At 37.7% G+C, this 26,334-nt stretch overlaps 1 protein-coding gene across 1 annotated transcript in view; it reads left to right on the plus strand.

Moving 5' to 3' along the window:
- The first annotated feature begins 930 nt into the window (after window positions 1–930).
- The window catches only part of LOC141312084 (KAT8 regulatory NSL complex subunit 1-like), a 55,481-nt gene continuing 30,077 nt past the window's right edge, over window positions 931–26,334 (plus strand). The window contains exons 1-2 of the mRNA XM_073832579.1: window positions 931–1,405; window positions 16,209–17,460. Coding sequence (XP_073688680.1) covers window positions 16,298–17,460 — 1,163 coding nt within the window. The 5' untranslated portion in view covers window positions 931–1,405; window positions 16,209–16,297. The remainder of the gene's footprint in view (window positions 1,406–16,208; window positions 17,461–26,334) is intronic.

The following is a 26,334-nucleotide window of genomic DNA, read 5'->3' on the forward strand; positions in this document are numbered from 1 at the left end:
AAGTTTCTTCTGCTCACCAAGCCTGCATTTATTTGATCCAAAGTATAGCAAAAGCAGTAATATTGTGAGATTTTTACTATTTAAAATAAGTGCTTTCTATTTGAATATATTTTAAAATAAAATGTATTCCTGTGATCAAAGCTCAATTTTCAGCTTCATTACTTTAGTCTTCAGCGTCACATGATCCTTCAGAAATCATTCTAATATACTGATTTGCTGTTCAAGAAACATTTATTATTATCAATATTTAAAACAGTCGATTACATTTTTTTAAAGGATTCTTTGATGAATAGAGCGATCCAAAGATCAGCATTTACCTGAAATAAAAAGCTTTTGTAACATTATACACTACACCATTCAAAAGCTTGGGGTCATTGTGTGTGTATATGCGTGTATTTTAACATTTCGAATGTTACAGAAGACTTGTATATATATAAATGCTGTTTTTCGGTATATTCTACTCAAAGAAACCTGAAAAATTCTACTCGCCTGTTTTCAACATAATAATTACTATTAGACTATTAGAATGATTTTTGAAGGATCATGTGACACTCGATTGGAGTAGCTTTGAAACCACAGGAAGTTATATTTTAAAACGTATTCAAACAGAAAACGGTTATTTTGTAAATAAAAAAAAAATCAAAATTGTACTGTTTTTGCTGTACTTTGGATCAAATAAATGCAGGCTTAGTGAGCAGAAGAGACCTGTTTAAAAACATTAAAATCTTACTGTTCAAACTGGCAGTGTACATCCATCTAAATGTTTTTTGATGGTACAGTATATACGTCAAACTGTGGCGCCCCCTATAGTCATGACGCATTGTGAGAGGAAGCCCTGCGCCTCTAGCGGTCAGTCCGAGCAGCGCGTCTCTCTCCCGCCACTGCGCCGCTCCGCTTCTTTCTGTTTGTCAGACTCGCAATCCGAGGGAGAGGAGCGAGCCGCCATTTTCCGAGCTCGTCGCTTCCCCCTCGAACGACAACAATAAAAAAAACGGACAAAAGCGGGGCTTTCTCAGCCGAAATCGAGCACGAAGACCTTTCGGAGACGGAGAGAAGGGACTGCGCTCAGAGAACGACCAGAAAAGGGATACGTTTCACCGCTTTTTCGCGGCTTTTGTCGGGGGCGACTGAAAAACAGCCGACTGGGCTCCTATAGCTCGACTGCCCCCGTTTCTTTCGCCCATTTCGTGATTCCTAAACGCAGCCCGGAGGAGTGGGAGGAGGAAAAGGAGGGGGTTACCGAACACCGGAGCGCGCAAGAGGCCGGGGATTTTTCCACCTGAACGTGCAACAGCGGAATCTGCATCTGGATAATTGCTTCTGCCTGTCAGTTATTACTACGAAATTTCTTAAGCGTGCGGATTTATTACATACATTTCCCCCGGAATCGGCTCCTCATCACGTGGTAGGTTCCTCCTTTTCTCTTTGTTAGTTTAAAACTCGATAGCGTGAGGGAACTTCACACATTTTTAACGCGTTTACGCACTTAAATCGACGCGCCGTGAAACAGGGCACGTTAACTCTACAAATGCGGCTGCGTTCAGACGCTTTTCTCTCTCCGTAGTTATTTTCCACGGTTTGTTCTGGTTAAACCCGTGAAGTAGGCGGCGTTCAAAGTCAGACCATCAAGGTTGCAAAATCAACCCCGACATAATTATACGTGTCAACTTTGCGAAAGCACGTCGTGAGACAAGTTCAGCGTTACGTTGAGTAGGTTAAACGCGTGTGTGTGTGAGAGAGAGAGCATGGGGTGGGTGCGCAGTATGTGTCTGCTGCATCTAGATCAGTAGGGTTTCGTTTGAGCTGGTGCGAATCGTATGCATTACTATCTCACTTATTGGATGTTGTCCCAGGCCTATGCATCACATGGATTTCCAGTAATACCGATTAATTATAATACAGCCGACGCGGGCTGGCCCTTTAAGACTCAACATTGAGGCAAAAAAGGTGTTATTCTAATATCTTCTAAAGAAAACAAGTCACAAAATTGATTTCCGGTATCTGTTGAGTACTGAATATACGCATGTATGTGCAATAAAATGATGCAATCGGGTGGTAAACAGTTACAACCTTATGCATTAAGCCCGGACACGGGGAGTTTTCCATAACTATCTGTATTACATAATATTTGGTTGTTTTCCCCCTCTCTTTTTCCCCCTAGTTTTGTCCTCGCCCCGCCGAACCGTACTGACGTCGCATGGTTTATTAAAACCTCAACGCGTCGCGCAACCATCGGCTGCGTCTCAAAACGTTCCTTAATGTACAAAAATGCTGTTTTAGTAGGCAACACGCCAGCGTTTTGAAACGCAGCCAGCGATTCTTCCCGGCCTTGAGCTCGCCATAACCCCTGTTTTCCGTATAATCTGGGGGTTTATTTATATTTAGCGCAGTATTCTGCCTGGTTGTGGACGGCAGAGGGCTTTATGTGTAAGGTAATCGAACATTAACCTGCTCAACCTGTGGTAAGTGTAACGCGCTGTACTTTTCCATTATATAATGTGTTACGTTGCATATTTTTCGCAGCACTCACTTGATCTCAGGTCTCAAATATAACAGGTTCCGCATGTGTACGTGCTGTTTATGGTTTAAAGAGACATCCGTGATGTTTTGCTCCTAATTACTGACGCGATTTTATCGCTGTGTGCCTTTAAAGGGAAATTTGGATTTTGCACCTTGATCTGTTTAGCGCTTTCTAGGACGTTCAGATACATTACACATTGTCTGTCCCACAAGACATTGACTGTAATTTATTAAATATAGGCCTTTTATCACAGATGGGGTTGAAACAAAGACTACCTAAACCTCCCCCTCCTCCTGATAGATAGATACTGTATTGATCCCTAATGGGAAATGCCATGCCTGTCTCTCTCATGCTGTTTGTTTTCCGTTTGCTCTCTTATTTCCTGGTTTTGAGGTCTTTTGTGTTTTGTACTAGAACATCAGTCTGTTTTAGATGTTTTTTCCTTCATATTGAACTGGCTCTCTCATGCATAGCACATGTATTGAATTGTTAAAGTCTGTCTGGGATATTTTAAGAGTCTCTAGGGGTCGCGTATGATTATGAGATGTTGTGTACTTTTCTTTCCATCCTGATTTATTATTGTCCTACATCCCCTTCTCACAGGAAGAGCTGTTATGTAACACATCAATACCATTGACAAAGTGGCTTAATTTTTTTTCAAGGCGGTGCAGTCATTTGGAAATCACTTTTTTGGTCAGAATTTTTCCTGTGCTTGTATGGGCAAGAAATTAGCTTTTTGAAATTAGTAAGATTTTTTTTTTTTTTTTAAATAATTCTCTTATGATTATCAAAGCTCCCTTTATTTGATACAAAATACAGGGAAAAAGTAATGTGAAATATTATAGCAATTTCAAATGATAGTTTTCTGGTTTAATATGCTTTTAATTTATTTCTATGATGAGTTTTCATCAGCAGTTTCATCACTCCAGTCTTCAGTGTCACATGATCCTTCAGAAATCATTGTAATATGCTGATTTATTATTATTGTTTTTGGAACCTCAATGGTATTTCATTCAAAAAAGAAATCTTTTCTAACCGTATAAGATCACTTTCTCTCAATTTTGTCAAAACACATCATAAAAGTATTTATTTCAAAGAAAGAAAAAGAACTGATCCATTTTTGAATGGCAGTGTATAGATGTATGATCATTTAATTTGTCTATTTCTCTCTTGATATGTTTTGTGTGGGCCACTGCAGATCTCAGCTGTTGAGCTGCATGAAATTATTTTTGGCTCCCACGTTGTTGAAGGCTGTCGAAGTGAATTTAAAGAGAATTGAATTATTGCTTTAAGGCATTTAAATCAATCTGTAATCCTTTTATGATCCATTTGAGTATTGATACCTTTAGTACCCTGTGTAATTCACAATCAATGTCAGTTTGAAGTATACATCAATGTCACCTACTGTACCTGCTTTTCATCTGTCTCCCAAACCCCAAGGCCTGGTTTAATTTTAAACCTAAAATGCTTAGCTCCTGACTTGTATCTGTGAAGTGCAAAATTTGAACTCTGTGCTTTTTGGCAGGGCATTAGATTGGCAAGACTTCTCTCTCGCTGGGAGGTTAAAAATGAAAAGTGAAAGAAAGTGCAAGCTGCTGACAAACACTGTCTGGAAACATCAAGGTTGTTCTCCTTTCTGGAAAGTTCAAGGCCAGGGCTGGAGACATCCACCGGGCCATTTGGCATGGGAGCGGAGAGAGGAGTCAGTCAGATTGTGAGACAGGACCACCTGTTTAATGTGTTTGGGAAAAAAATAACCTGACATGGTGGACGGCATCCAGGGACTTTTTCTTTTAAGTCCAATTAACATGGATTCTCTGTTACAAGGGCAAGTGTGTCTGTTTTACAACCAACAGGCCTTTCTTGTGGGCAAAAGTTATTCACTTTAAGTCTTTTTAAATGAAATGCTTTTCTGATTTCAGTCTTAAAGGGCTTCTGTAAGTAAATTCACCCAGCTGGGAGTACTTGAGCCATATGGAAGAAATCAAAGACTCCATGAGAATGTCAAGTTACCCTTCTGCCTCTGAACTTTTTCTTATTTCGCTTTTTTGTTTTGTAGATTGATCTTTTGAAGAGTGCGATAACGCTGAATAATTACACTTGAAAGAAGTGTCCACTACTGTTGTGTTTATCAAAGCAGCTGTGTCAGTGTTGTTGAAAATTGTTAGCCAAGGTTGGGCCAAACCTATGGTTTAAAGTTCATTTACCTCCCATAAGGGTAGTTGACATGACACTTTCAGGAAGTTGACACGTAATGGTGTGATGTTGTAGTTCATCTAAAACTGTTTTAATCAGCATTTTGATTGTCAATTGATTATTATATGAAATGAGATCAAATGGAACATTTTACATGCAATAACTTGTTCAGAATATGCACCTTCTCCTATATATTCATACATTTTGAACTTACAAACCTAATGTTTTTTTTCCCACGTAGTTCGTGGACATGTGACACGTCAACTCTTCACGAAAGTCTTTTAATAAAGGTGCTCCCTCATACACACTTACATTTACACAGTCAAAAGACAAGCTCTCATTCACACACTTACATCCACTTGAAACGTTTCTGTTTAATTGAACACATTGATTGCGTGTTAAATGGGTGGAGGATGAGTTTTAATCACAGTAGAATGTGAATGATCAATGCCTATATCATTTTCTGATTAAATGTCTTTGTTGTAGTTCAATAAAAAGAACAAGATGACCACTTATTTAAGCCTTAAGCTGATATATAAAGTTGATATCAGGGTCAGAAATGAACTTTTTCATCGGGGGAAATTATTGCCCCCTGGAATTTTTTACATTCATACGCGCAACAATCGCCTTGTTATTATAATCGCCATACTATGTTGTTTTTATTGTCAAATACTTACATTTACCCAATTAATTTAAGCAATATTTTAGACTTTCAATAACAATAGACAATTTAAAATACTATCTAAATTATACATATAAAAACAGCTCATAGGGCTATAATATTATGACAAATTGTTATTGTAGGTTATTGCTCTTTATTATAAAACATTAGTTCCATTCCTCAATTCTGATTGGTCAGCAGCTGTGTCGTATTCATGATACGGCACGGCTATGACTGCTTCACTCAACGGTTTTGTGTATCATTGAAGCTTTAGCAGTTAGGGACTACTTTTCACAGCGGAAGGCAGTTAATGATTTTACTTTATGAAAACGTACAACCTAATATATATATATATATATAAATTAATACATATTTTTGATATTAATATTTTTATTGTGTGGTAACTTCGCTTCGCGTCGTGCCTAACAACGCCCTTCAGCCGTGATTTATTCACGATACAGCACGGCCTCTCGTACCTTATTGCTTAAATAATGGTTAATAATATCGATATAGAAAGCAATATAAAATGGTTTAGTTTTGGACACGTCAAATTCTCACTTCACAAACAAACATATCGGTTCATGATGTCTAGTCATAGCTTAGTCTAGCACAAGTTATGCAAAAACTCACATTATAATCACTGAAGCTCCAAAATTAATCTTTTATTTACTTTGTGTCTGTGTTGTTTATGATGAGGGAATTCTTGGCGTGCGCAATCAACACAGCTCCACCGTTTTCAGCGCTGACTAATCTAAGTGCGTCTGATTGGCCAATGCGTTCCTGAGATCAACAGAAACGCGTTTGATTGGTTACAAGGCTCAACACTACACAAAACTGCGTAAAAACAATCTGGTGCAGTGTTAGCGAATCTAAATGTAATTCTGCGAATTGACACTTCATTTTCGCATTTCACTTTAATTGCAGCGTCCATAATACATTGTTTAATTGTACAGGAACATTTTTTCCTTTGTCTTGAATTTATGGATCATTTTAGTTTATTTTCTTTTTTTATGTATATGCAATAAAGAGAGTAAAGATATTTAGAACAAAATTATGTACAGCGAGAGATAGACATTCTTTTTAGATGTCCTGCGAAAGTTGTTTTGGAAAAACTGGTACAGGATTAATGAAGTACTTTTAAGTGTATGCGGCATAGGTAGCATAAAAACACATAACCCTGCTGAGATCCGTGTTGGTAGTGTTGTTGTGGTTTTAGGTAAGTGTAATTACACAACTGTATTGTGCTCAGGATTGAAAAAAAAAAAAGTGTCAACCTGGAAAAATAAGAGTCACTAGTTTGTGATGACATTATCGACCCATCTAAGAATAGTCTGTGGTCTGTAAATGAGTGTCCAAATGCAAATTTTTGGATTGTGTGAGAGATGGGCACCAGGGAACCTTTTCTTCCCCTCCACCACTCGGGAGTCATTGAAATACATGCTTTTGACCTTCACACATTTCAGGGAGTGTGAGAGAGGGAGGTTATCACAGTCCACAAAGCAGGTCGTTTGAAAACTTCCTCTGTGATGGGTTGTATTCAGGGTCAAGATTAGAGCCTTAAAGATTAAAATGACAAAAGAATAAGCTAATTTATTATATTTTCACCGTTTTAATTAAAGTTAGGAACACCAGTATGTACTCCCTATCTTATTTTGTTTTGGTTGTATTTTCTGTTTTAAATGTTCCAAAATATTACAGACTTTTACATTTTCTATGACTTAATTAGTGTTGTCATGATATTGGCTAGGTTGATTTCATCTGCAGTTTTTATTTCATTTTAAAGGAATAGTTCACCCAAAAATGAACATTGTTTTATTAATTACTCACCCTTATGTCGTTCCAAACCTGTAAGGCCTTTGTTCATCTTCAGAACACAAATTAAGATATTTTTGATGAAATACTAAAGCTTTCTGACCCTGCATAGACAGCAACGCAACTGACACGTTTAAGGCCCAGAAAGGTAGTAAGAACATTGTTAAAGTCCTTGTGAATACTTTTTGTGCTCAAAGAAAACAACAACCACTTTATTCAACGGTTTCTTCTCAGCAAGGTTCATTGCATCCGCGCATCAAAGACTAACAGGAAGAGTAAAAGTCATTATTTTTGTTTTCTTTGAGCTCAAAAAGTAATTCTTGTAGCCTCATAGCATTACGGTTGAACCACTGATGTCACATGGACTTTAACAATGGTCTTACTACCTTTCTGGGCCTTAAACGTCATCAAAAATATGAGCAGAGGTTTTACAGGATTGAAACAAATATAAGGGTGAGTATTTAATGACAGAACTTTCCTTTTGGGTGTACTATCCCCTTAAGACTACTGGCAGTGAGTTTGTTTACAGGCATAATTTGACACTAATTATGCTTAAGTCATCAACATTTAAGCTAGTGCAAAGCCTGAAACTTTTTATATCATAAACTGTTTATACAAAACCTGATCAGTTTATACAGATTTTCGGCTGTTACCTTGATTTTGTTGTACACCGAAACACTTTTACTTGAGATGAAATTATTTTATCCAATCTGGTGCACTTGTTTATTTACATTTTCTCTAAACTGGAGAAAACCCCAATTATTTTAAATCTAATGTATAAGCAGTTTGTCTAATGGGGGCTTTAGAATAAGCAGATTTTAGATGGTTTATTAGCATATTGTTGTGTATGTAAACGCACTGATTGTCCAGTTAACAGAAGTCTGTTTAGTGTCAGTTCCAGAATCGACCAACCTTGTCAAGCCTTGTTCGGCCTTGTTAAAGTGTAGTGCACACATCCTCCTTCTAAAGTCAGCAAGTGTGTACATCCTATTTGTCTTTAAATTGTTTATATCTGCCAAATTGCTTTATAGATATTTGTCTGCAATATGACTTTGTAGGATATCACTGCTCTTGTAGGTGTGGTTCCAGTATTTTCATGGAACACTGACCTTATTTACTTTTTTTTTTTTTTTCTCTCTCTTCAGAGCAGAGTTGTTCTGACTAGTAGTTCCTTAATAGAGATAATGGATAAAAGAGCTTTGTTTCAAGGCTTTACCCCACCCAGGGAGGTTTGAATGCGCACACACAGAGGTCACAACGGCAGTGTCATGGTTTTCTGACACAATCTGATGTGTGGCTGACAGTTTATTTATTTATTTTTCGTTCTAAGAATATCCTGAAGATCAGTTATCTTGTACTGGTAAAGGTCACATGAGCTGCAGTACTACCACACTGATTGACATGTCAGTGGTGAAACGTGGTATTCAATACCAGACTTAAGATTTCAGTTTCGCCCAACAGGAAGTCCTTTTGTGATTTGTAGTTGATCACAGATGTGTTGTGAAATGAAGATTAAAAACCTAGAGAAGTGAATCTCTTAGTCGCTCATAGCTCTGATAGAAAAGCAAAGGAGTAGTTCACTTTCAGAACAAAAATTTACAGATAATGTACTCACCCCCTTGTCATCCAAAATGTTCATGTCTTTTTCAGTCATAAAGAAATGATGTTTTGAGGAAAACATTTCAAGATTTCTCTCCAAATAATGGACTTCTATGGTGCCCCCGAGTTTGAACTTCCAAAATGCTGTTTAAATGCAGCTTCAAAGGGCTCTAAATGATCCCAGCCGAGGAAGAAGGGTCTTATCTAGCAAAACGATCGGTTATTTTCTAAAAACATTTAAAATTTATATACTTTTTAATCTCTACACAGTGTACACAGAGCTAGACGAGACGAGCATTTGAGGTTGAAAAGTATATAAATTGTATTTTTTTTTTTTTTTTTTTTTTTTTTTTTTTTATAAATAACCGATCATTTTGCTAGATAAGACCCTTTTTTCCTCAGCTGCGATCGTTTAGAGCCCTTTGAAGCTGCATTTTGGAAGTTCAAACTCGGGGACACCATAGAAGTCCATTATATGGAGAGAAATCCTGAAATATTTTCCTCAAAAAAAACATAATTTCCTTACGACTGAAGAAAGAAAGACATGAACATCTTGGATGACAAGGGGGTGAGTACATTATCTGTAAATTTTTGTTCTGCAATTGAACTACTCCTTTAAATGTTTATAATAGCATGATACATGACTGCAAAATGTTCATTTAATTTTCTTTAATTTTTCCTAAACTCTTTGAGCACACACCTGACGTGCTGTGAATAATAGTAGTGGTATTAGCTGAGAAGCTGAATAAATAAAGCTAGATATTGCCTTTTCAATTTCTCAGTTCCCAACCTAAATCTGCTTCTCATCCATCTCTGTCCACATACTGCACATAAACATGAAGTTTTTATTATCCAGTTTTCCCACTGTTTAGTGAGGGAATGGAAAAGCAAAATTAAGTGTAGTGGAAACAATAGGACTCAATTTTCTCCTGTCATCTTCAGTATATAAAAACTGATTTTCTTTTTCCCTTCACAGGACTGTGATCCTTCCACAATAGCCATGTGCTTGTTTTTTTTTTTTTTTATACATGCACATGCCAAGTAAACATTCATTAAGTGTTACTCTACTGTAGACGTCAGCCAAACATTGGAACTAGGCTGTATTAAAGTAAAAACAGCTAAAAATGGAAAATGACATGTTAAATTTACAGGCACTCCCATTCACCCACACAGCTCCTGATGTAACATGTTCATAATTTTGTCCACCCAGTTTGCTAGTGCCTTAAAGGAATTGTTCATCCAAAAACAATCTTTATATAATTGTTTATCATCAATTAATCTGCTCCATTTTTCCAATCTGGTTCGAGAGTTTAATTAAATTTTTAATTATTATTGTGCATCCTTTTTAAAGCGTAAAAGCTCAGTTAATTGCAGCTCTGTGGAAAATAGTGACTGGTGTTTTGTGTTATTATCTGCATGTCATTTTATCTCAGTTTTCATTTTGGAAAGGCTGTTTAACCACCTTTTCTTCCTTCTCATGTAATTTATTGTAATGACTATCTCACAAGACAAGGTGACATTTCGGCTTTGAGCCCTGTTGCTTTAGTGTGAGTCACCCCGCTCCGTTTTTATGTGTCTTAAGAACCTAAGTCTCTTTGCGAATTAATTTTGTGTCTCTGCTCTTAGAATATTCGCCAAATCGGTTAAGGCACGGCACATCAGCTTGTTAGATTTAATAAGAGTGGGTTACACACAAAGGGTTTTGACAGTGCAGAATGAATTGGTTTATGTTCCGGATTTAGTTACTGGTGCTGTCAACTACTACCTGCATTCATAGTCACTTCGAACGTCACGGTCTGTTGTCATTGTTTTGAGAATAATGAGAATAAACATTGCCTGACGTCACAGAGCAGTTAGTCTGAAGGCCTGGGTTCTGCAGTTGCTCTTTATAAAAATGTGATTGTGTTGATCTGCTTGGCCTCTATATGAGGGCCTTCATATGAAACTTTCTCTGAAACGCTCGGTTTTTGTACATTGATACTGTCAGCCATTGTGCAGTGGTCCTCAACTGGTGGGTCATATAGCAGATTGGTTGTACATCTGTTTGGATGCATAAAATTAAATGTAACAAATCATTTATAGTTGGGGATAGTTATCTTTTATAGTTGGCAAAGTCCAGTAATGTATTTCAAAATTCATATGTTGCTTGGTAGAAACTAGCCAAAGTAGGAGATGCCAGCATTGGCAGGTTATGCGACCATAAAAAATACAACCCAGACAGCATTAAATATAAGTTCATTTTTATTAGTTTATTAGTACTGTTCAGTCTGTTGGTAAAAATTTAAGAATAAATAAACATTAATATTAGGGATGCACCGAAATGAAAATTCTTGGCCGAAACTGAAAAAGAGGAAGCCAAGGCCGAAAACCGAAACGCCGAAAGAATTATGCCAATTATTAGTACCATTGCATTTATGGCTAAGACTGTGTAGTAATCTTACTAAAATCAAGGAATTGCAATTGCATATACATATATTTTACTGCCTTTGTTTAAATTGTTTAATTGTTTAAAGTTTTATAACACATTATCATGTGGATCCATCAGTTCACATTTACAACTATATGCGTTTCTCTTCCAGCAGGAGGCGCTGTCAGAATGGTACACAAAGCAGTGTAGCAAATGACTTTGAAACGTGCAGCGCTCACATTTATTCAATGGATAGCCTTTTGAAGTTTCATCACAATTCTTGTCTTTCAGTCCCCAAATTTAAGACCGACTGAATCATAATTAATGCTGCCTTCATGTGCAGTGTTTCCCCTACCATTATCTTAGGGGGGCGCCCCGCCCCCCCAACGGCACCCCCCGCCCCCCTTGAATGTCAAGTTCATTTTATTTTCGATATAGCGTCAGATCACAATAGAAGTCATTAAGGTTATCTTTCCTATAGAACAGGGCTATACATTGTTCTTTTATTAAACAAACTAAATTGCCTTGTGTTATTTATCTTATTTACACGAAGGTATGTCATTTCTGTCTTTACATGATCGCGTGTTTACAATGTGTCCTCTGCGAAAACACGGACTGGATCGCGGACTCCATTCATAAAAACCGAATCTACTATAGCGCGAAATGCCACGTAAATTCGTCGATTTTTGGATTAATAAATCAAAAGTTGGTCTGTTACTTCATTCAAATCGCGATATGGACTAGTGTCTGTGAAAACTGAAATGCAAAAAGACCGTTTCAATATGAATCCTGCATGCTCCGTTTGCCTCTGTTTGTATGAATGGTGGAGACGCGCTTTTACTACACGCATATACTGAAGCACACGTGACGCTCCCGCTAATTTTGGGCATTTGCATCTCGCATGAACAGATAAACTCAATATCCAAAGCTGCTGTGAGTGTCACTTTTACCGTTTCATTTGAGAAAACTAGCATCATAACATGCTGTACACACACAGAAACTTCAAGGCAACCTGTCAAAATAAAAGTAACATGTAACAGAACATTAGTCTTGTACTACTTTTGTACAGTATAATGTAGGTGTTTATATATTCCTATTTAAATAATTGACATAAAACAATATATGATAAAAAATAAATATAACAAGATTAACCACTTAATTGTAGAAAAAAATACTACAATTATTATTTAAATGTTAAATTATTATTATTTATTGATTTTAACAGTAAACCTCTGTTTGTTTGCCAAAAATTAAAAGGGTTTATTTTTCATTTGATTAAAAATAAATAAATGTTTATACTTTTAATTTGATTATGAGAAAAAATAATACACACAAGAATTAAAAAAAAAAAAAAAAAGCAAAAGTTGGTAGAGCCCTATTGTTCAAAATGTTAAAATAGAGTTTTGGACTTATTTTTCCACTGAATAAGTCTATAATAATGTTTTCGTTATTTCACAAAGTAGGGTAAAGTACCGGGAAAAAAAGTAACGTTGGCTACCGGCACCCAACCCCCTAAGCACCCCCCCCCCCCCCCCCCCAACACTGGAAACCTAGGGGAAACACTGATGTGCTATCGTAATTATGGTAAATACCAAAATCCGACATCGAAATTGCACATGAACACCCACTCACGTTGTAATTTCCACTGGAAAGCTCGAAATTTTTTATGATACCCGAGCTGCCGAGATGGGATAAACTTTGACCTTTCAACATGGCGGACAGCAACGAAACTATACTGAATAATAAGCATTGCATGATGTTAAAAGTTCTCTGCTGTTTAGTTGGTTAGTTTGTAGCCCCCATAATGCTGGGACATAAAGGATTTTAATAACGCCGCTATTTAAACGTAGTGTTGTCTTTAAAAATCCCGTTAAGAGAAGATGCTAGCTTGTCGTGGCTCGCCTCCAGTAGGGTGCTGTGCGGTACAGTGTTCTGGAGGCGGCAATTTTTTCATGTTATTTTATTTGGTCTGTTTTACCGAAGTAGCATGTGAGGACAAATTCCGAGTCTGCCGTGTTTCTCTTCCCAACGACAACAAAAGCACCTGAACACAACACACTGGTAATTTCCACTTCACAAGTGGAAAGCATCATCTTTCCCATATCACATGAAGGCAGCATAAGACTTTCTTAACCCCTAATAACACTGCAGTCATCAATGAAAATTAAGAGCTTTATTTCAAGAACCAACTTTCAAAAACAAACCTTACACAAAATATGTTTCTTTTGATTTTTTTCTCACCGTGTTTGGGGCACAAGAAAAATGTTAGGGGACTAAATTAATATCAGCATATGAAGTATAACCGTCTCTCATTGTCTCTGAGAGAATGCACATCAGATGCTGAAAGCACTGTCAGTTTTTACTTCACGCAGTTTTCTCGTTGCTTGTGTGATATCCATTGGCTCACCTCCATGGTTTAAAACATAAATATTTATAAAAATACAGTATATAGAAAAGACATCTTTAAAATATTGCGACGTAACACCAACGTAAAGCCATTGTTTTTCACTCACTGAAAGCTACATTTGTCTCTATCTCTGCTCTCATCACTGCAAACACGACTGCAGACACACCCCCTCTTGAAATTTTGGCATTACAAGTTTTGCAAATAGCTATCCGTGGGTCTTTCTCAGATATACTGAAATACGTCCACACCGCAGACGTGTTGCTTTAGACAAGCACGTGCAGGCTGCGGTTTCTATTTGCGTCAACATACTGTTTCAGTCGTGTTGTTTCGGTGATAAAAGTCTTTCGGCCGAAAACCGAAAATGCACTTTTGGGCCATTTTCGGGCGAAAATTTTCGGTGGCCGAATATTCGGTGCATCCCTACTTAATATAATGTGTAATTTTTTTTTTAAATGTATATGGAACTTTACATAGTTGGTTAGTGGTTGAACAATATTATTGTTTTTTTAGTTTTGTTTTTAATGCCAATATCTTAGAGAGCAAGGTGGCTGATATATAGTCTGTGAGTGTATGTGTGTGTAATCATGTTACAGTATGTTTCACAAATACATAAATATTAATAATAATAATAATAATAAATTAAAAGGTAGTAAACGCCTGTAACTAACAGGGTATGAACTGTATGAACAGCATATTTTATTGGCAAAGCACCATTCACACATCCGTTTTAAAATACTGGTAAATTCTGTGACATCATTAACTGGAAATAACGGCTGCACCTCCTGGCATTTTGTTTTTACACATGGAGGGGTATGTGTGTTCGGTCTTTTTGTTGATTAAATTTTTGTATCAAACGTTCACGTTCATGCAGCTGCTTTTGGAATAGAGAGACATTGTAATAGATGACTACAAACTAAACTACACAGTGTGTCTTTGCGTCAGAATGTTATGATTGGCCCAGAGTTGGACGTCTAACGTCAGATCGTTCTGAACTTGTACATGCTCATACCAGTAAACTCATTCTGCGTTCACGCAGAGCACATTACCAGTATTTTACTGGTAATGTTACAACTTCTCATACCGGGAAATTGCCAGAACAAATTTACTGGGTCCTGTTCGCACATGATCACTTAATGGTAATTTACCAGTAAAGACTGTATTTGTGAACAGGGCTGTTGTCTTTATGATTTGCAACACAAACACCTCTTGAAATGTGGTGTGGTGTTTAATGACCATTTAATGTCACAAAAAAATTAATACATATTGATGGATAAAGAACATGATTTTATTATTATTAATATATTTTTTAATTTATTTATGTACTTATTTATTTCATGTTTTGCTTTCATATACATTGTAAATGTTTTTCTATTTTTTTAGGTTGTCAGAGGTAAATCAATAACAATTACAATTTTAACAATATTTAAAGTGATTTATGAGATTTCTTGTTTTTAGAAAACTGTTTTTCTCGCATTGACCCAAACACTACCATATCATCTTGGATGATAATTCAGTATACTTTTATTTTTGACAAAAAGTCTGAAGTGACTGCACATTTTCAGTAGCGACCACATCAAATTATAGAATTTTAACTTGCAAACTGAAACACTACTAAAACATACAAAAAAATTAGTATGTTCCCTTTTGTCACGTGTTTTGGTCATGACTATTTCAGTAATGACAAATTCATGGAATAACACCCCAGAAACAAAGATGTCACTACCAAAACTCCAACAGATATTTCGATAGTGACAATTTTAGATACTTTTGAACCTAGCTGAAAGATGCTAATCAGCACATGGTTAGCAACCACAGTTCTGAACAATGGTACACCTATAAAAACTAAATGTTATGGAATAACTCCCAAAAAAGTGTGCTTAATTGCAGAAAAAAGGTTTCGGTAGTGTCGTTACTTAAAGTTACACAGATTTTTTTAGACTTTTGAACACATTTACTTTAAAATGTTGGGGCATATCTACTCAACATGTAGTTATGAGAGAAAGGGACACTTGAATATTTCCTGATCATAAATGTAGTGGTGTAGTTAAAATCAGTCTCCTTCAATAGACTTAAAACGCACTGTTTCAGTAGTGACATGAAAATGACCATTTCATAATTTACACTTTTTTTTGAACTTCACTTTTTAACAGAATCAAAAAGATACTTTTAAAAACAAGAATAGGAAAAAAATACTAAATTTCATTTCAAAATGTACATTTATTTTTTTTATATTAGGCTTACTGATATTTTAAATGTTATTGTGGGTTTCAATGGATAATAAAAGGATCTTAGTGAACAGGTTTGAATGCTTAAATGCTTTTTACGTGTTTTTTTTTGTTTTTGTTTTTTTTGGTTGTGTGACATCTGTCAGCTACCAGTGTAATTTAGGTAGTATCTTGCACTTGCTGTTTAATTTCATTCATACATTGAAAATACTATTAACCATTCAGTGTAGCAGATAAATCTGAAACCTGACGGGGAGTAATGTTTATTCGCACAATGTGTCTAACAATAATGTTTGATTCTTTGCTGTTTCATGTTGACTTAATTCATGATAAACAGCTAAATTTAACTTGTCATGCTTCTTTGTCTTGTATTTCTTCAGGCTGCCCCCTGGCACAGTGGTAGGTGGGTGGTGTGGAGCTGGCCTCGGCACCGGGAGAGGCCCCCTCGCCCGCCCCCTCCCAGCGCTGCATGGCTGCAATGGCGCCCGCTCTGACCGACGCTCCGGCCGAAGCTCACCGCATACGCTTCAAACTGGCTCCGTCCTCCTCCACCCTCTCCCCAAGTGGCGTGGAGGGCAACGGCACCGGCAACCACATCCTCGTGTCCAGTAACGGCGCCGTCAAGCGCAAGGCCTCGGAGGAACGCCCCTCTCGCGGGGCCGGCCCCTGCAAGCCCCTCGTTACCTCATATCACTGTTCAGATGTGTCCTCAGCAAAAGAGTCCCTGAAGCTGCAAGGTGTTCTACTGCAGACGCACAGCATCCTCCCGAGCCTCATACCCCGCAAACACCAGGCTTTAGAGCCCCCCGAGGAGCAGCCAAAGAGCATCATGAGTGCCGGCGGTGGACCATGTGGGCCGCCCATCGTCCAAGGCGCCACAGTTAATGGCATAGCAAAGAAAGCAAGTAAACCGACTGACCGAGACAACGCGGTGACCTTAAATGGTGGGCAACATACCGCCGAGCAGGATTTGTCAAATCAGACTGAAGTTGTCAATTCTACCAGGGGACTGACAAGCAACGGTCCTCTTCGAGAAGGTGCGGAGCAGCACCAGCCATCAACGGGTCCCAGTAATGGAGAACCTCCCGCAACCTCTCCAACCTCCATCGCACCTTACACAAAAGACAAAATCTCGGATTGTCCGCCACTAGCCACTGAAGATACGTTGGCGCTCTCGCTCGATACCCAGCAAGACCCTTTAGGTGGCCTTGGGGTGGAACTAAGCGACCGTACTCAGCACAGCCAGAGCAGACAAGGAGAGATCGAAGCGCGGCTACGGCGACTACGTAAACGCCTGCAGGTGGTGCAGGCCAAGCAGGTGGAGCGGCACGTGCAACAACAGTTGGGTGGACTACTCAAGGGGACGCTGGGTGCTCTGGATGCCAGGCGGCCGAGGAGCCGTTACGGTGATGAGTCTCTCACCCCTCAGGAGAGGGACGGACTAAGACGTTTTCTGAAGAGTGGATCCATGCCGGCTGAGTTAGAGCGACTGTCACTGAGCTGCACCACCAACCTGCGATCATCCGAATACGCGTTCGATTCTGACGCCACGGAAAGCAGCTCAGGAGGAGAAACTGATGTGGAGGAGGACGAACTGGCTCGGGTCGACATTGAGCAACGCCACATTCCTCTGTGAGTACCTACATTGATTATTCCTCCGATAATGCGAATCCAGATGGAGTATGATGGTACAAAGGCTGGGTCAAGTTGTTTCATGAAACCACGGTAGTTATCCGTGATGAGCAACCGATATTGAACAATTATCAATGAGTGGCTGTTGTTCTTCTCCGTTCATTTGTAAGTGTAGATTTGTTGTTGAGTTTGAGATCATCCCGATTGCTTTGTCACAAAGGAATCTTATTGAAAATGAAGGTATGTGCTCATCTCTTGAATATCATTACCATCCTGGTTAGGCAAGGACAAACGCCTGCACTCTCTCCAACACACACCAAGTCAGTCGTTCCCTTCCCAAGGGCTGAGCCTTGTTTAATATTCTCAGATGTCAAAGGATTTTTCTTGAGAGGCAGTGAGTCACTTCCTTAAATCCATACGCACACTTTCTCAGTCAGTTTTTGGACCTGTTTTCACCCATCCCAACCTCCGGGTAAGAACACACTGGACAAGTGGAGGGCAGAGATAAGGCATTGTTTTACTTCTACATCCTTTTGGTGTGTGTTTTATATTTATTTCAGTTCAGTGTTTATTCTTATTATCCAAGGGGCTTGTTCTCAAATATTCCAGATGCAAGAGAAATAATCCTCTTCCCAAGACAGATCTAGATAATTGCTAAAAGCATTGGCATGTGAAGATGTGTAGTTGTGATAAATTCCGCTTTTGCCTAATTTCGCTTTACTTGGTGTTAGGCATGTAACAATATTATCAATATGATATTGCGATAACAAAACTTGATATGATTGTCTTGATATTATTGTCACATGACGATATGAATTAACAGGTCTTCAGGGCAAAAAGTGTAGTATTTAAAATATATTTAAACTTCTTATTCTAACATAAAAGGTCCTTAAAGTTGTGTTTTGGGCCATCAGCACAGTATCTGTCAGACGAACCGAAAGCACAATATGGCTTAATCCCTTCATCAAGTCTGCTTTTGCTGCGCATTTCAAAGCGAAGCGCGCACTTCGTTCAAGCGGTCGATCTTTGATCTGGTGTTTTCCGCGCCTCAAAATGACTGTTTATAGTCAGTGCAGTGAACTCATTTATTGTAGGGATGTACCGATCCGAATCGGCCGAGATGATTGCGCGTTTTGTCAGTAAAGCCGGTTCTGTAATCAGCGGTAAATGCCATCAGGTGCGTGATTTCACGTTGAGCCGTATATACTACACACAGCCGTTGTTTACCGACGAGCTGCGCAAATCAATGTTCATTATCAGTGTGAATGTGCGCAGCTCGTCAGTGAACAACGGCTGTGTGTAGTATATACGGCTCAACGTGAAATCACGCACCTGATGGCATTTACCGCTGATTACAGAACCGGCTTTACTGACAAAACGCGCTAGCAATCTCGGCCGATTAGGATCGGTGCATCCCTAATTTATTGCATGTGCTGTTTTTTTTTTTTTTTTCTCGCATATTAGGGAATGCAATGGCCACCAGTTGTTTTGGGCCATTAGGCTATGCTTTGGCACAGTATCTGTCAAGCAAACTAAAATCGGCTTAGTCTAAAATATGGCTTAGTCCCTTCATCAGCTTGTGATCCGGTGTTTTCTGCACCTCAGAACGGCTCCGTTTACGTTTAGCGCTCGTTTGGGAACACAACGGCCACCAGTTAAGCTTTATTTTTGCGGCAGATGATTACAGCATTTCACTAGATTTGTAGTGAGATGTATTTTGGTAAGCCTGTTTTCACTGAAGCTGGAGCTTTCCTTCAAAATAAAAGCTCTACTGCCTTTTCCATCAAAATAAAAGCTTAAAAGTGTAAAAAGAGTAATGTTACTGCAGTCCAAATTCAAAATATCTCTTTCAAGTGTAGAAATTAGGAATTAGAAGCATTGTAATTTCCCTAGTGTAGTGTAAAGCAAAAATAATATACCTAATAAATGTTCATTTTCATTTATTTTACGTGTTTTACAATATATGGCTGTTACTATTGTTGTTATTATATTCTAATTTGTTTGGCTTCCTAAAACGCCAGTGTGAATGTAATTAAGACTGAGACAATATATCACAAATAAAATAAAAAAAGGGATTGAGTTCCCATTTAAAGTTCAGGTGCAGGTCAAACTGTTTTCCATTTTTTTTTCAATTCTTGATTTCTCTCTCTCTCTCTCTCTCTCTCTCTCTCTCTCTCTCTCTCTCTCTAATTGTTATTTTATTTTTTAATCTTGCAATAAATATTGTATTGTGTACTTTGTACCACAAGATTTTGATATTGTTACATCCCTACTTGGTGTACATTTAAAAATTATTTTCAATCAGTCTCTTTAGTCTCAATTCAGTCTTTTTTGCTGCATCATTGTAGTTGGATAGTGTCTTTGACAACTCAGTGAGTCAGAAATGTTTTCTTTTTAATCAAACAGACTAAGGCCACTCCATGAGGGGATAACCTACATTCAGCATCAGTCAGTCACATGACTATTGCGCAAGGACAAATAGGCTTACTCGCAGATTATGCGACGAGCATAGTGAAGCGTGTTGACATAGGACTGTGTAGCTTATGCTATTTTTATTATTATTATTTTTTTACTTCACCGTTTGCTTTCCACCCATCCATCCACCTCTTGTCATTTGGTTTTTAGTCCTTTGCGTGTTATTCAACAGATTCCTTTGTGGGATTTGGTCCTACATGAGTGCATGTTGTAACTGCATGCAAGGCCTTTTTGTTAATAGGTAGTTGATTTGTCTTGCTGCTTAATCAGCCATTAAAGCCAGTGTCTTGATGAGCCGAGAGGTCACTTGAGTGCAATCTGCAGTACCCAAAGATTCATTTGTGCTAGTTCGGATCATAGGTGGTAAACAGGGTTGATTTCTTGAAGTCACTGTGGGGAGGATGTATTGCTGTATTGGATTCAGTTATTGTAAGTGAGTTGTGTTTTTTTTTTTTTTTGGTATAGTTTCTCTACCACAGACAGATTAAGAGTGTTCAGTCACTGTTAATGATTAACCCAGTTTGTGTACCATGCATCCTTGTCTGTCCTGGAACAAAACCCCACTAAATAACCAAGTTTCCATGAAGACCATTCTCAAAATCCATTATGAGCGCATAAGTGCGACTGCATTTCTCAGTCTTGCTAGTGTCCTTCTGGTACCATGGGCTAGCAATTAGCTTTCGTGTACTTGCACGCACCAGCTGGCGAAGTTCATTGTTTCTTTGCTGTAATCCTGTTAGCTAGAACCGGTTTGAATGAAAGGGAGTCATTGAACTGGTCGAGCATCAGACGTTTGTACCTGTCATGCAGCCGCCTTCTGTCAAGACAAACAAGAATTGTCTTTTACCCACCTTTATGTCTTTTTAAATTTTTGTGGACCACAAAAGTAGTGGCCCATACAGCTCTGATAAATCTACTCTCTAGTCAGCTATAAATTGTGACCCTGAACCACAAAACCAATCATTAGTGTCAATTAAGCTCTCTCAAATAAGCTTTCCATTGATGTATTGGTTTGTTAGGATAGGACAATGTTTGGCTGAGATACAACTATTTGAAAATCTGGGATCTGAGGGTGCAAAAAAATCGCCTTTAAAGTTGTCCAGATTAAGTTCTTAGCAATGCATATTACTAATCAAAAAGTTTTGATATATTTACAGTAGAAAATTTCATGGAACATGATACTTAATATCCTAATGATTTTTGGCATGAAAGAAAAATCGATAGTTTTGACCCATACAATGCATTTTTGGCTATTGCTACAAATATACCCATACTACTTAAGACTGGTTTTGTGGTCCAGGGTCACAATTAAAACATTGAAATGATTTTACTAACTGGACATAAAAACACCATAATATGGAATTGATGTCAAATGTTGCGTGTGTTTTTTGTTTGTTTGTTTTTTGGCATTTTGATCTTTAACTTTTCCAGTTATTGTTCACTTTGGTTATATTGAAGTATAACTCTTGTGTTCCATAAAGGGTTGTGAATTAGGATTGCTGATAGTCAATAGTCAGAGATAATCGTCTGTTGCTGATGCTTTTGATGATAGCAAGGCAATTATTATTATTATTATTATTATCCGTCAAAAATGGTAAGAGATTTGTTCATCATACAGAGATAGCTTCACTGATTGAAGTGCATAATATTTGTGCTAGACTGAAGTCATGTTCTTTGGTAACTTAAATGTTCTTCACTCATTTTCTGTAGCTGCTTTCTGAATAATTGAGAAAATATAAGCATTATAACTAGTAACTTACAACATTTCTATTAAATTTGTTATGTTACATGCAAATTCAGTCATATTAAAAATATTAGGCTGATTTTAGCCTTATGCAGGTGTTGGTTCACTTTCTGGCAATGAAACTAAGTATTTAGTAGTACTAAGTAGTTCAATAAATTACCACGGTAATGTTGTGTATCAGCGATTTCACAGGCTGACAATAGGACAATTAAGCATATTGCCCAACACAATTGGGAATGACATTTTCAAAAATATTTTTAGTTTATTTATTAGAATTCGTTTTTTTTAATAAAACAAAAGTCATTGTGGTGCTCATCACTAAATGTTCCATGGTGCTTCTAGAGTAACCATTAATCAATGTTTCTGTCTCTTGTGTTTTCACCATGTTTGCATCTTGTTTTGAGTAGTAATCATGATTTAAGTGAGGAGCGATTACATTGGAGTTTATAGTTAGGTACTCCATGTACAATTTCTCCTGAAGGTCCTCATCTTTGGATATGGACTTTTTTAGTGACAGCAGATATAGTATAGTGTTTAACATCGTTCCCTTTTATGTCTTTCCTGGGGTCTTTCTTGGGCTCTGTCTGGACATTGCCACCTTTTGAAATGTGTGTGTGTGTGTGTGTGTGTGTGTGTGTGTGTGTGTGTGTATAAATATAACAAATCAGAAAGACTCCTCACTAGATTACATAACACTGTTTATTCATCTAATGTATTCAAACCATTTTGAAAAGCTCTTTTTCTGTTATCAAGGATTCCCCATCAGCATGGTTTCTGGTTTTACCAGTCAACCTTCTAGGTCACACAGCCGGCTTTGTCAAGTTGTTGTTTTTTTTTTATTCTAATGTTTTTTTCATTGTTTTCAATATTCACTTCCATAATGTGTTTTTACCCTTTTTAATTTGTGACCCTGGATCACAAAACCAGTCTTAAGTAGCACAGGTGTATTCGTAGCAATAGCCAAAGATGCATTGTATGGGTCAAAATTACTGATTTTTATTTTATGCCAAAAATCATTTATCAAAACTTATATCAAAACTTAATTTTTGATTAGTAATATGCATTGCTAAGAACTTAATTTGGACAACTTGCTAAAGGCAATTTTCTCAATTTTTCTTTTTTTTTTTCTTTTGACTGGGTTTGTGGTCACATTTGTCTAGTCTTACTAATTTAAAATCCGTTTGGATGTTTTTGTTCTGGTATTTTCTCTTTAGTTACAAGTTCTGTATCCTTCTGTATTTGTAAGATAAAGTTCCTAAGAACAAGGCCATTATGAATAGAGTTGTTAAAGTCAGAGAGACATCTCTTTAATCAGTCAGGATTACAGTTTTTGCAGATTATTACACCAGTCCCACTGCCCTCTGGCCGCAGGTCCCGTGTGAATGGAGTAAAATTGTTTAGCACTGCTTTCATTCTTCACACATGATGGTTTAATACCCTTGAGGAGAAATATCCAGTCCTGTCATTGAATGTAATTCAATAAAACTACTTTAAGTAAAACACAGCTAGAATATTTGTCAGGACTATCAAAACCAGATCTGTAAAAGGGATCGTTTTCATTTACTCAGCCTTATGTCTTACCAAACCTGGATGAATGTCTTTATCTTGTGAATGACAGAAGAACTCTAGGGTCCAAAACAACAGTGACTCAGTGAAAAAACCTCCCCACAAACGTCAGTACATACAAATCTTTCATCAGATATTTTCTGGTTTCCTCTTTAGTTTTTCCCCTTTTTCTGTTGTCTTTTTTCCCTCCAAGTTGAACTCATGCCCATGTAGGCTCCATTTACACACTTGAATTCCTATGGATGTTGTAATGTCCAAATAACCATGTTGCAATAGCCAAATGATGTCTTGACCAAATGGCAGCACAGAGGTTTGCCAGTTTGAATTGGGACTCCTTTTACTAATATTGTAACCAAATAATTTAAATGGTGTTTTATTTAATGTTTTATTTACTTATTTAGTGTTTTATTTACTGTGCGCTCAAACCTCTCTGAGATCGGTATGTCCGTTAAACAGACCTAACAGCTTAATGTGCTCAATTTCTATACCATCACTCATGAGAATCAGTCAATTATGAACAGGAACAAAATCGCACATACAGTGGATTTGCATCCCAGAAACATTTTCTCACGGATCTGCTTTCGTGGCAATTTCTATGTTTATCTCGCTCGTTCTTTCCTCTTCCTTTTTCTCAACACCCTCAGTGAAAGCTTTTGTGCTTCTTCTCCTGCATTCTGCTGCTTTTTCTTTTCTTTTTGCATTCTCTCCATCTGCTCCCTCTCCTTCACACACATATTAAAATCCGACCATTGCTTCTTGAAATACAAGCACTGCCAGGAAAATATCCTGTCTCTGCATCCCATCCACAGTCATGTGGCTGCACCTGTTCTGTGTCTGCATGTTAATATGTGTATGTGTGTATGCACAAGTGAAAGTACTTCTGTTTGTACATGCATGGTTGATGGGCCGGCTAGTTTTCATCTAGCCATATATATCCAGGCTAATATCAATGAATATCATTTGGTTTTTGCTATTGCTAGTCAAAGGCAGATGGTATTAAAGGGAGGTGTTCTTATTTTAAAGAGCTTTTTATTAAACACAAATCTGTTTGTGAGATAGAGTGGAAGGTGAATCATCAATATTTTCGCTCTGTTTTCCTTGAAGAAAATCAAATTCGAATTTTGAGATGGTTATCACAAATTCAAATCCCATTTTATGAAATCGCAAGTGGTGTAGTACAGTTGAAGTTGTCACCAACCATTTTGAGTTTATGTAGAGTGTCCCACGTTAGTGAGTACAGGAAATGAGAGATCTTCAATTGTGGCAGTGTGGTTTCCGGTGCACACGCACATACACAGTATGAGAGAACAACAAACTCTGATAGCAAAACACAGACGGTCATGTGTCGTACACCCCTAACTACAGGTCTTGCAGGTGTCGTTCATCTCCATACACTCACTGTAGCCACCGACTGGTGTGACCCAAGTAATGTTGAGAATCTCAACAGGTCCTAAGTGATTGTGAGGCTGTTTGTGTTTGTAGTAGCCTGCAGCACAGAAAGATTGACTGATTTTTAAAGGGCAGACCCAGCTGTGCGCTGTTGCGTCTGCTCTCAGGGCTGTCACTATGAGGTAGCTAATGTTGTCCTTTATCTATAAGAGTAAAATGTAAACCTGCTTCATGAAATGCAGAGGCTGTTTATACACAGATTAAAATCTGTAATGAGATGTTTGATCTATAATGTAGACTTGGATCACCCAAAATGGAACATTCTTTCAAAACCTGTATGAAATTGGTATGATTTCCTTTCTGCAGTAAAACAAAATAGAAATGGGGACTAATGCTTTCAAGCTTGAAATTAGGTGCTAAAGCACCATGAAAGTATCATATTGTGAATGTAGTCCTTGTGAATTATTTTCAGAACCTGTTTGACCAATTCTTGTTGTTGTTGTTTTTTTTTTTTTTACAATTAACAACAACATGATTCAAGTTACTTTTTCTTTATTAACCCTCTAGTTAAAGAAAATTCTATTCTAATACATTACGTAAATGTTAAACAAATCACTTGTTGAATATCTTTGCAGAAAAGATGCATGAACTACAACTAAATCTTGTACAAACTTGTGTTATACATATTATATGTTGAGAAATAGTACGAGGTAAATGAGATAAAAAATAAAATAAAATAAAAAGTCATGGTAATTCAAATTCCAAATGACTGAAGCTGTAACACCAGTAGACTATTTTTTTTTAACTGTAAACGTTCTGTGAAAACAATTAACAGCAGCTTTCAGCCTGTCACCATGATGCAAACATGAAATATCAGACATACAGTAGTAGTTTCATACACTTCACCGTTTTTTTTTTTTTTTTTTTTTTCGGTTGCGCTGCTTTTTCCATTGTTTTTGTTTTCTATGTAAACATGGATGCGTTTGACTGTTGCGCTCTCGTCTCATGCATGAAACGGCATTTAAAAAACACGTTCAAGTTCAACTCTTTGTCAACACAAAAGCGCATTCTGTGTGAATGGTGCCTAGCGATATATTCTACTTCTGGTCCTTCACAGAGCGTGCCAACATGTATGAGCGCCTTGCCTTAGACCCACCTTCACCGCGCTGAAACAGTCAGACTACAATCGTCATTGTGTCGACTCAGGTGCAGGGGAAAACAAGAATGTCTCTAATTGAATGTAATAATGAACATAGCAGTCATCATTTACTCCCGAAATCTGAGCAGCTGAAGATGCAGAGGATAACATTACTTTCGTTTTTAAAAGGAAAGCGCCAATCCCAATCTACATATGCCTCCATGTTTGTGCGAATCGTTCGTGATGCAGCTTCACCCACAGCAGAAGTGAGTATAAGGGTTTTTTATGCATCTTAGCAAATGGCCTTTCTTAATAATGTGCTAGTTAGCAAGTTTTGCAGATAAACGTGGCTAAATTCGGCTAAAGTAAACATTATGGCTCGTCATCCAATGGCAGAGAGGGGCGGGGCGAGCAGAGCTCATTAGCATTTAAAGGAACATGCAGCAGAATAGCTCGCTCTAAAAAGGGCTGATTTTGACATGGTAAAAAGACTTTTTTACACTAGCATTGAGAATTAACCAAAGTATATTATAGACGTATCATTAAGACCCTAAAGAATCAT

The sequence above is a fragment of the Garra rufa genome, chromosome 1 (assembly GCF_049309525.1).
Source record: "Garra rufa chromosome 1, GarRuf1.0, whole genome shotgun sequence".
Lineage (NCBI taxonomy): Eukaryota > Metazoa > Chordata > Actinopteri > Cypriniformes > Cyprinidae > Garra > Garra rufa.